Consider the following 12600-nt stretch of genomic DNA (forward strand, 5'->3'; position numbering starts at 1 on the left):
ATAAAGTCCACAGAGCTACTGGTTGTTGGACTGAGACCAAAAAATGGTTCCACGCAATTTCTTGCATTTAAGGTTAGATCCTAACCCACTGCCAAACTCCATGGTCCGTTTCTCTAAAATCACTAAACCAAAGCTGGAAGACTCAACCAGACGCATGACTCTCTCTTTATTATCAGATGTTTATCTTGGTGGATACTAATGAAACAAGGAATGGACGAGTTTGAGTATTTTCTCATGAGGGAGGCTGACGTTCCCGCCGTGAGAATCGTAAATCTGACAAACCATGCAAAGTACAAAATGCCTGCAGACAAGGTGACTGCGGAGAACCTAAAAGAATTTTGCCAGAGCTACCCTAAATGGAAAAGCAAAAGGTATGTCCATTACCAATGAGACGCCCCTCTACTACACCAGCTAAACCTAACAAATTTGCAAAACATCCCTTTTTTTATTAGAACAGTGTGCTGTTCCGATCACCCGTTTACTAATTTACTCTCACTCTGATGCATTCATCTACAGTTGTTGACAGAGCATTCCTCTGTATTTAACAACTGAGGTAGACTGTTACAAAGTTCTCCAGTCATCCTATGTAGAAACTGGGTAAATCATTTATGGCCCAATATTTTAGTCGATTTCAGCTGATGTATTTTAGTGGTTTAAAAACTCCTTAGGTCTCAATCTTTCCAATACTATAATGGAGATATTTCACTCCCTTAGTTGGAAGAGATGCAAACAATTATTGCAACAGATTTTGAGGTTACAGAGAAGTCTAGTAAATAGAAAATCAACAGTTTCAGAGTGGAGTAAGATTTCGTATTTGTTGTAAGAGAGTTTAGCAGAGTGACTTTTCACAGGGGGGATCATTCCCAGTGGTAAATACAGTATTTGTTGTCATAATGAGGCACCATCCTCCACACTCACGTGAAAAATACTTTAAAATGTTTTGCTTATTCCGTGCTCTGCAGGGTGATTTTTTTTTTTTGTTTCCATCACGAGGAGAAAAGATGAAGTAGTCAGTCTGACAGCATGCAGAATTTAAGAGATTTGAGTAGTAGATCTTGATTTCAATCAATGTTGGAGGGGGGGGCAGAAGGACAGAAGAGGTGGGGATGTCTCCTTTTCTCCACTAATATCTGCTTGAGTGGCACACTCCCACCAGCGAAGAGCTTCCATGGGGAATGTGTGCCTCTCTACTACTGCACTGTGGTGTAAAAGAAAAGAAATTGCCAGCTAATACTGTAAATTGTAGAAGTCATGTGGGGACTGTGATCGGTGGTGAAGGCAGAGATTTAAGCAGCAATGCACACTTACTTGTGCGTTTTACATCACTGTTGAGAGCCCACAACAGGCAAGCTTTTCAGTAGTCTAGCCTCTGAACATTGGGCAACAAGAATTCAGGACAATGAATGCAAATGTGTTCCAAAGGGTCATTTTCAGACAATCTACTATGGAGTCTGTGTTGAAGAGAGGGACAAGTAATTCCGACTACCAACTATGCAGGGGTGCGAGAGCCCAGCTCCCTGCTGAAGGGAGAGAAGGTGGTAGCACGTGAAGGCTGGCTAGGATGTAGAGATATAAAAAAATAACATACAGTAACAGTGCACATTGGCTAGAGAAACATCCCATCGGTCTGACACTAACTTGAGCTGGAGTACAGTTTCTCAATGCTCCCTGCACTTTCACAGCAGTGTTTCTGTTTCTGCCTAGCTATATCTATCTAGTGAAGAAATTCCAGAGGACAGGAACAAGATGCCTGTCAACGTGCTTGTTGGGAAGAATTTCAACAGGTTTGTCTTCAATAAGACCATGACTGTGTTTGTCATGTTTTGTAAGTGTTATTGTTGTATTCAGATTTTAAGTTGCTTTAACATGATCAATTGGAAGTGAAAAACAAAAGCTTATGCTTACATACCAAACTGGTCTTTGCACTTTACAGAAGCTGAGCTTAGTGAATTTTTGTTGTCCGATGAAAGCATTGAAGAAAAATTTGTGTCATATCTATGGAAACACTGTGATACCTTTGCTGACTTAGAGTCGCACTGAGTAACACTGGATCCCTTAAGTTAATATTTGTAAAGGCCGTATCAAATCTGTGTTGAAAGACAAAATGACACTAGAACATCATGTTGTACAATGGAACATTACAGCGTGCTGTACAGTATGAGTCAGGCTGTCTTCCAAGGACAGAGGGAGAGTTAAGTGAGGTTGTCTGGTTATAATGCTCCAGGATTAAATCCCAGAGAGGAGTTGTGGTTAGCAAATCGTAACTCCTTTTATCCTCCTCTGTCTGCAAGGGAAGTGGCTTTCCTGCTTGACTCTTCCCAGCAAGAAACCACTGCCCTATCCCTGCACCAGCCAGCAGGGATTAGTTTGTGCCTTAGTTACATCAGTAGAGCAAACATGCAGCATTAACTGCATTAATTTCTGCATTCCAGAAATTCTTAAAGGTACATTCCTGCAATCCTCCTTGTTGGCTGCAGCCATTTCATTCACGCAAGTCATTTTTACATTTCAGTATCATGAACAAACTGATCTAAGCAGGAATTGAACCAAGTCCTTTAGAAATGAAAGGCTGGTAAATGGGATATAGTGTATTCAGGAAAGTGCCCTAGAAATTTCAATTCCATCTAAACTGACTATGAGCATTTTTCTCATGACTGAAGGATTGCAACCATATTGTATACTCTTTAAGAGGATACTGGGTTCTCAGCAGTTTGCCTTTTTGTTAACCTGCATGAGTGCAGTGCTCAGAGTCAAAACACCACCATACCTCAAACTCCTCCTTTTAGTGTAAGCATAGCATAGTTTATGAACACAGTTAATTTTAGTATGCAGAAAGCATTTTGTGCTTCTGGCAAGTATTTCACCATGGGAATGATGCAAGACTTACTTGGGTTGCATTGGTTATCTGGCACACCTCTCCAGCAAAGTCACATGAGAAGTGGTGTGTGTTTGTTATAGTCGTAAAAGGCTAAACAGAGCTAAAGCAGCACTGCTATCAGAAATGCATTAGTGAGTAGCTAGTTATCACTACATGAAAACTCATGAAATTCACGAAGGATGAATGGTTTCAAGTAGAGACTGACTACAACTGAAACCCTATTAACTTTAAGGGCTAAATGGGTCCCAGTGATTGCACCAGCACATGCTCTTCTGCCAGACTGTATCCTTCTACTTTTATTTTTAAATTTGCAGATGCCCCTTGGTCCTATGACTGCAGAAAACTCCTGCCAATCTGGGATAAGCTAGGAGAGCAATACGAAGGTTGCAAAGACATAATCATTGCGAAGACAGATGTCACAGCAAACGACATCCTGTCCGTTGGATTAGATTGCTATCCGTTCTTCACACTCTTTCCTGCTGGACCAGATTACCAGGTGAGAAACTGTCGGGGAAGAATGTGGAGACACAGCTGCACACCAAGCAGGGATGTGTGTGTGTGTTTGCACACATGCATGTGTCACGGTGAGAAGGAGCCCTTTAAGCAAGAAAGCTTTGGTCCTTATCTACTCAACATTGCATTCATTGCTGTCAAGAACCTGAATTAGAAGACGATAGAAGGGTTTCTCCTCTCCGATGTGTGAGGCTGTGGCAAGAGCGCATTTACTGTCTTGGACCTACAAGTCATTACAGCCTTACATTCTGCTGTTTAACAACCTCCAATCTGCCTGTTGGGTTCTAGCAACAGTCTCAACTCAGAGTGAACTTACAGATACCTCCACATCATTGCAGTGCCTCTTTACTTCAAACCATGACAAGAGATGTACTGTCACAGAACTACCCTGTGCTAGTTGTTTCTGGAGCAGGTATGACCACAGCCTCTAAAATGCTGGTACTACTTGTGTTATATCCTCTACATTTTCACAAAACCCAAATTCCAGAACTTTCTTCTATATACTTATGCCAGTAATTTTACCTCATTCCAGTATCACAGCCTCAATTGGGAATAAATATTTGTTGTCAAAACCAATGATCTTTACAATATGCTCCCTAATGCTTCAGCTATGTTACACAATAATCAGAAAATGCTGCTGAAAGAGGAGGCAAAGAAAAATATTAAATAGTTACATTCCTCCATCTACATAGATAATCTAATTAAAAAAAAAAAATCTCTGAAGCAAAAAAAAATTAAATTCTAAGATACTGTTATAATTAAGACATTACTAAGCTTTTCATTTTTCTTCTTAGTCCTAAACTTAAATTAAATTCTAAGGCATTTGCCCATGTCCTCATTTAATCTTTGAGGGAGAGATTTTCCTCTTGGATGTGCATGCACAGCTTCTAATGAATTGAACTGCAGTCCTGCACACTCACACCGTGTTTAGTCTTTATGCAGGAAAGCAGAAACCCATTAAATGCTCATAACAAATGTCAGTTTGTCAAAAAATATCAGTAACAACTTTCATTAACTATTAAGGGATTGTTTCATACTTACAAATACCCTGAAATTAAAGAGTATTTGAAATCTCAAGTTCTTCCTTGTGCACCATGGTTTTATATTAGTTCCCTCACCTTCAGAGATTTTAACTTGTACTTGACTACAGTGCAGGTGTCCTGTAGACATCTGCAGTCTTGCAGACCCAAGTGTTCTGGCTTTCTTTCTTATAGCACTATACGAACAGCTGGCCACAGACATCTTTACTCACTACAGACAATCATAAATGATCCGAGAGACACTCAAGCCATTAACAGCAACAGCTCTCAGTCATTTCCTACCCAACCAGCAGTTATACCAGGAATTCTCCCATGTATATTTGTCCTTTTCTAGAAGTTAACCAAAGTCAGAGCACAGGATACAAATGTAATAACACAATGTGCCAAGGCTCAGAGTATCTGCTGTGTTTTTCACTGTACAGGCACTGCCCCAAAATTATGATCCCTACTACCTTATTCTGGCCATGAAAAGAGCGATAGAAGGGGCTTGGAGCCAAAGAGAAACTGGTATGTTCAGAATGAAGAAAAAGAGGAACAGGAAATACATACAGTCCAACAACACCTGATGCAACCTTGATTTCACACAGACATCTTTTCTAGCCTTCAGTATTTTGCCAGTGTTAGAAACAAACACATGAGCTTTCCAATTACCTCTACCGATCCTTCGCATTGTTTAAGGACTAAGGGTGAATTGAACACTAGTGCAGAAGCAGAAGGAACTCTAAAGATGAAATAACTATCATAAGACTCTAGAAAGCACATCAAAATGCACGTAAAGGAGACTCTAGAAAGTCTCGAATGCATATAAATGCATATATATGCATCGAAATGCATATAAAGAAGTCTGAACCTGCTCCTGATAAACCAAGGGAAATGTGGCTAACATAACACGACCCAAAGCTGTTTTCTAGAACTGGGTTATGTTCTCTGGCCATCACAGACACTCTTACAGCTCCTTAAAGGCAAAGCCATGGGCAGAACACATTACTATGCAGTCCCTTCCAAGCACTTTCACCTGATGAGATCATATTAGATACTACCCACCTCTGAACAGAAGTACCTGCTAGGTCTCAAGGCTATGAACTGCCTTCTTTACAGTGGACTGTCACTCTTTAGCCTGTTTAAGAACAGGTTCAGCTTTTCCTGAAGTTAACGACAAGTCACCCTCTTACTTTCATTGGATGCAAAACTAGATGCATGACAACATTTTTAAATCAGGAGCCACTTCAAGTTAACTGGAGTTAAGCGGAGTTGGATAAGCTAAGAGACCTAGATCTATAGGTGGGTGTTTAAGCATGTGCCCAGTTTTCCAAAGCACCGAGTGTTTCTATGCTGGGGAACAGTCAGAGCCAGAGCTGAAGGAACGAGAGAGTGAATCTGATGAATTACATGGAGGACGGAGTGACCAGGCATCATCTGAGCTCCATCTGTGAAGCTGATGAACAACTCATCCGCTGCGTCATCCACTCCAAATTTAAAAGCAAAACATGCAGTCTTTCAGGTGGACTTAAGATGATTCTATTTGTTTCTATGGATTATGTGAGAAAAATAACATTTACATACTCTTACACCCTGATTACTCTAATAAGAAGTGTTGAAACATATCCTCAGTAACCAGTTCAGGGATCAGCTGCTTCTCTGGCTTTATAGGTCTTCAGGCTCTGAGAAATTGCTGTTCCAGCCATCATCAGAGTCAATAAAAATCAAGACTCATCTGAGAATATTAGTTACCTCTGGAGGAATCAAATAATCTTTCTCAAGAAACTTAAGCTTGCAAACATAAAAAAATAACTTCAAGGCTGCCACATTTTTTATTACATGAGAATACCTTACTGAACGGAAATATCAAACCTGTGTATACTTTTAGTGAACTCACCAGAGAATGGAGGTGTTCTGTTTACAGTCCTTTGAACTCAAATCAGGCATAAGAGTAACTAGTGTAAAGTAACACAGCATTATTGGTCTCAGTGGGAGTAAGTGAGCTTAACCCAAGTGAGAATAGGCATCTGCCTATTTCTAAATACATTCAGGTAACAGCAGACAACTCCCAATGTCATGCAAACGAGCTTCTACAACTTTTTGTTAAAAGACTTGTGCAAGATCCTTTTATACTTCCAGAGAGCAAAGGTATCGGGGGGAGGATCTTTAATATACAGTATGGTGCCTAGACCTACTCAGAATTTAAAGCTCTAAACTGAAAATGCTTCTTCCATTAAACTTCCTCAGAAGAAAATCCTCAGTAAACCCCAGCTTAAGGTGAAGTATAAGAAAATTAATGCCACTGCTCATCTTCCTCATGTTCTTTCAAGCTGTGCAACAGCTGGTACTTCTGGACTGTGTATTTCAAAACTTTTTCAGAATTTGAATTTCCATCAAAATCTTTAGACAGCTTTGAATATCATGGCTGGACACTTAAAAGACTCTGCTCTTCGAAGTATCTTGCAAGTGTTTATTGTTAAACACAGAAAAGACACTGATGTCACTAGTTGGCAGGATCCCAGACTGGTATTATACAATAATGGTTATGGGGTTTTTTTGTTTTGTTTTGTGTGTATGGTTTCGTTTGTTTTTTTTTTTTTTAAACACAAATCCTTTTCTTCTTAGGGATATACATCCGTTTCTGTATTACACTTGAGTTTCAGGTGACATTAGAACCTGCTGTGCCTCTGCCCTCACTTTCTAAACTGCACACAAAAGACTAGAGTTTGGTCAGTGTAAAGAACTGAAATCCTCCAGCTGATTATGCTGTTTTTTCCAGCATTTTGTGTACAGAATTAAATACTTAACCGTAAACTCTTTTCAGGAGGTGGCCTATGCCAGGGAGCATACCTTGGAGGCATTCTCTGAATTCTTAGAAGAACAAAGCAAGACAAAAGCAGAACCAGGAGAGAAGGTAGGCATTTGATCCATTGATCCAGACACTGACTGATCTGCTGTGTAATCATCCAAGGCATGTTCACAGCTTGTATAGCATACCTGAACTGGTTATAGCATAGCCACACGTATGGGCTTCAGCCACTGCTCCTGTCAATACTTGGGTGGTTCTTATCAGCTCTTAGCTCGTTTCAAGCTGACAAGACTTGGCGTGACCACACTAGCTGTGGTCATATACCACTGCCTGGCAGGCACATGCCCACTCACATCCTTGTTTTCATCACACAAAAAACTCTTCTCCTACTGCTCACGTTATCACCAAGTCACTACATTAACACTCTGGTAGTGAGTACCGCATGGCAGAAAGGAACCTGCACCTTGACAGGTGTAAGCAAAACTTTGTCAGGATTTTAGCTGGAAAAAAGAAGCCCCAGCTAAGTTAGTTTCAGCTATAGCTGGAGTGGTTCAAATATCCATTGCCCACCTCATCCCTGCCACATTCAGTGTGGCTTCTCTTCTTCATAAAGCAAGAGCACAACTGAGATCAGACATCGTCCCCTCTCTTGGCCATCTGGTCTGATTATTGTCTGATTCCTCAACCCTTTTTCCTCCACTGTAAATCAGACCAGATAAGCACTAGCTGTCCCAGATTAGCCTGTTACTTAATCCCAGACACTTCACTGCAAAAAGACATACTGTAAGTGAACAATGTGATCAAGCTCCACGCAGACAGCTCTAAGCAAAAGAAAAAAATGAGAGAGATGGAGACACTGTCCACCCAGTATAAGAATCATAGGCCCATTCTACCTGGAAGTGAAGTAGATCCACAGGGTAGCAAGAGTTGTCATTAATGCTCTTTTCAACTAGTAGGGAAACTGTTTTCAGACTTACTTCCACCAGAGGTTTTGATTTGCTCCTGAATTCACTCACTGCTCAAATAGGTGGTTACAGATGGAGAGAGATGACTGAACTAATATTGGGACACAGAAGTCTGCAATGAAGGATCAGACACCCAGCTCTGCCCAGGCATTGTACAATTCTGTTTTCCAATACCAAAGCCTACGTTTGGTGTATGCCTCTGTCGCATGTTCTTTAGTGATGTGTTTGAAGCAGATCTGTTGAGTCCTACACGCAGTCTTTTACATACAATGATAGAGCTGTGTATATTCTGTCATCTCTTCTTCATGCTTTATTTCACATTAAAGAACAAGTAAAAAAGCCAGTTTAGGAAACACACCATTCAAAAAACATGCTCTGTGTAGCAAAAGGGGTAAGTAATTGGCATTTGCTCATCTGTTCACATTCTCCATCCTTACCTGACACCCACCAAATTTTCCCAGAAGACTGTACATAGACCATTTGCAGTACAGTGCTTGATGTGAAGTCCCCTGTTGGAGTAACTCTTCATCCTCACCTCAGGGCATTCACAAACACACAAACAAGATAAATAAGAAGATAGTTTCTTTTCAGATTGCCTAGGAAAGACTGTCTTCTGTCATCTTACCAAACACAGTTTTCCAAGTTCTTGTTAAACCTTCACACAAAGCCTCATCTAAGCTTTGCCATAAACCAGTGTAAAGGTTTGAAAACAAAACACATTTCAGCAACAGCTGCACTACTTCTGACCTCATTAACAAGCCCTCAAGTTCCTTGGTTGAAAAGACGAAAATCTGCATTTCATATAATCTTAAAAAAAATTTTTGAAGTAAAGAATTACTAGAGCGATTCTCTTTGTGAACATCAGTAATAATCAGCTTTGCTCTTGCATTTCCTTTTTTAAAAAGGATCCTTCAGGAGGAATCAAGGAGGATCTCAGCCAAAAAGAGACTGTAATAACAGAGAAAGAAGAACTGTAATAGTACAGAGAAAGAGCAAAATTCTGAGGATTGTGGGGAATCCTTCCTGGAAGGAACTCACTAGAAGAATGAATCATCTCAAGTGAACACAGAGCTGGATCAAAAAATAGAAGAAAAGAATTCGGCATCCACGGTTCATTATGTGTGACACCTCTTCTGAATCCAGTTTAACTCCTAGTTTTACTGGGATCAGTTGTCATGGGTTCTTAAAATATTGTCAATTTTGCTTAAATAATGCCTTTATTATCAGTAAAACTGCTCTCATTTAGAAAGGTATATGTGCCATGGCAAATGGATCAAGATATAAAACTATTCTTTCTGAACAAAATCTGCAACAGGTTTGCAACCAGTTGCTCTCCAGTTTACCCTAAGACAGCCCTATTGTTTTCAAGGGAGATTAACTGCTCCCAGAAGGATGGGAAAAACATTGCAAAGAGCATTTCTATAGTGATCTTCAAAAGAAGTAATTGAAGCTAGGGGCTATGCCCAAAGGGCCACCAAGGGGCAGTTCGTGATTTTTTTTATTATCAAGCAGTACAAAACACAGAAATCAAGATCTAATTTAATTCCAGTAAGAAAAATATCATACCTAATACACAGAATCACAGGTATGATTGCATTTTAGTTACGTTAGGTCCCCTAACCACCCCACACAGGTTATAAAAGCGCAGCTGGTGAAACTGCGGGACAATAGTAATTTCCTCCTGCAAGGGCCAGATAAAGCAGAAATAATTCTGAAAATTTGAAACCTTTTCTTACAGAATTAGAGAAGGAAGATAATTTATTAATATTTCATTTCAAAAGCAGATTTCTGAAGTCTTTGATCCCAACTTGTTAATAAGTTACTTTCCTATGTAAGCAGCGGAAAAAAGGTGAAAACTTACAAAATGAAGGAACACCCATTTGAATGGAAGGAGGATTAATCACTGCAGTGAAGAATACAGCACTGAAAGAACAGTAGAGATCTCCTAGCTCTCACCTGTCACGCAAGTCAACAAGAGATGGACAATTTTAAAGTATTTGACCTCTTACATTTTACAATTATTTGCTAAAAAGTGCAGTTCATGACAGATGGCTTGTTTGCTATTCAGGCTGCAATGTGTAATTAAGTACCTGCACTTAGAGATTTAAGATGAAATATTAACTTCTCTACTTCACAGTTCTTGCAAATAAATAGCACTCAACATGCAACACACTAATCTCACAAGGCCATCAGTTGGCCTTCACTGATGAGGAGTAAACAAGAAGACACAGAAAGTAAAACAGTTTATGTTGGTACTTCATGGGCACAGTTTAATCTCTGCTGGGGCTAAGGTTCATTGGGACTGCAATTAAATTCTCTTAATGGAAGAGGATTCTTCTGGAAGCTTGTTCAGTGCCAGATCACCATTCCCAATACGGTCCTGTTGCAGAGGCTCATGAAATCAAATGAGGCAGGTGACAGATTCAAAAATAAATTTTATTTAAACCAAAATTGTCTAGCAGAAAACTAACTAGAAATGAGGTGTCAACACCCCAACAACATCAGTAAACCAGATCACCTCCCAATACGGTCCTGTTGCAGAGGCTCATGAAATCAAATGAGGCAGGTGACAGATTCAAAATTTTATTTAAACCAAAATTGTCTAGCAGAAAACTAACTAGAAATGAGGTGTCAACACAACACCAACATCAGTAAACCACAGGTTCAGGATGGTGTATGAGGAATTAATACTGCACAGCCAACTTCAGAAATGAGCTGGTCAGTTCTAATCGGCTGAGGGCCTTAACTTTCTTACTCCTCGCCCGAGGTGTATACATGACCATAATTACTGGCCCAAAGCATGTATGTGATGGTCAGCACTCACCACCTTAAAGGTGCGAAAAGTATGGACGCAGCAGTCTTAATGCCCCCAGTCTTTATCAGGGCGGGTGCACCTGCCACAGGTCCGCCTGGGTTTTGTAGGTCTTGGACCTAGTTTCTCGAGAGGTTTCCTTAGGCTATCTGAAATTGGTGAAGACCACTGATCAGACGGGCTCCACACATTCAGGTTTCTGCCAGCTGCAGCTCCCTCCTCTGTCCTAGCAACATCACCTACAAAAGGAAAAGCAGCTTAAAGCTACATAAGGAAACTGTAGCTTAAAAGTCAGGATGGTAGATCTGAGAGATGCAGCCCACTCCTTCACTTGTAACTGTGAACCACAGCTGAGCTATTATTATTTAAAGCAAAATTCTTCTTTGAAGATGCCAAGTAAAGTTTAATTCTCATGTTTTTAGGACAAAGCAAATTTTTGATAGAACTGCAATACAGTGCAAATCAAAGTCTCACTTAGCAGCAAGAGGAAAACATGGGATCCCAGATACCAGGGTGCTGGTTTTAAAGAGATCAACCTAAGTTTGCAGTGGGTGGAAACTCCCACTCCAGCCAGACAGCGTGGGATACAGTTAACAGTAAGTGTTTCTCAGCACCCTTGTTAAGAGGACTTTATTTACAAATATCACACAGAAACAATGACTTGTCAATTCAACCACTGAAGTATGCCAAAACTGTTTCTCTTATACACAACAAAAGAAGTCAATTCTCCTTTGGACATCAAACACGAGTTCTTTGGGACACTGCCAGAAGGGCCTTGCACAAAGTAAACCTGATCACTGCTAGATATTGGGTTTAATTTAACTTTCATTTAACATTGGGCATTCATTAACAAACAGAAACCCTCATTTGATATCCTGGGAGATCAGATTAGAAAGTGAATGAAATGAACTGAATCCCAAAGAGAGGGAAGTGTCAGCATGCTTTCCCTTTGCTGCTTGCAACATGATGAAATTTGAATGGCAAGCAGTGCCACCAATGTATTTTGAACAACTATTAAACACAGAAGCTATAATCTTTTAATTAGTTTCCTCACAGAAAAATGGAGCAAGCAATGTTCAGCACCACTCTGTATCTGGCAGATGGGTTTACCATTCAAGATAATGAAAAAAAATTAATTTTCACTGCGCCTACCCACTGTATACGAGGCTTAATCCTGAAACTGCTATCTATCCTATTATAAGGTGCAAGATTACATATTAATGAAAACATGTGCCATCTCGGCAAATGATGTTCTCATTTCTATTCCAGCCACTCTCAGATGTTGTGTCAAGACAAGGGGCCAGTGCAGACTCACATGCCATGCCCTGATGCACGACCAGAGTTGCAAATCTACTTTAAAAAGCATCTGGTAAAAGACTGCCTGAAAGGCAAGTCTTCCTGTAGGCGAAATTCTGCCTCATTACTGGCTGGGTTGGGTTCCTCCAACCCTCGACCATGGCAGGACATGCACTCCGTGCCAGGCAAGTGGCCTTGCACATTGCCTCATTCTCCCTCTGACCCAAGTTAATTCCAGAATATTTTGCTAGAACAAAAATTTAAGTGTTTTAACCAGATTCAGAAAACCCACCAGCAACTCGCTTCCC

At 40.3% G+C, this 12600-nt stretch overlaps 1 protein-coding gene across 1 annotated transcript in view; it reads left to right on the plus strand.

Annotated features, from left to right (window-relative positions):
• Positions 1-9161, plus strand: part of PDILT (protein disulfide isomerase like, testis expressed) — a 26853-nt gene extending 17692 nt beyond the window's left edge. The window contains 6 exon segments of the mRNA XM_019472658.1: positions 177-217; positions 219-375; positions 1705-1825; positions 3193-3374; positions 7235-7324; positions 9090-9161. Coding sequence (XP_019328203.1) covers positions 177-217; positions 219-375; positions 1705-1825; positions 3193-3374; positions 7235-7324; positions 9090-9161 — 663 coding nt within the window.
• Positions 9162-12600: the final 3439 nt, after the last annotated feature.

This window comes from Aptenodytes forsteri, unplaced genomic scaffold, assembly GCF_000699145.1.
Source record: "Aptenodytes forsteri isolate BGI_AS27 unplaced genomic scaffold, ASM69914v1 Scaffold84, whole genome shotgun sequence".
Lineage (NCBI taxonomy): Eukaryota > Metazoa > Chordata > Aves > Sphenisciformes > Spheniscidae > Aptenodytes > Aptenodytes forsteri.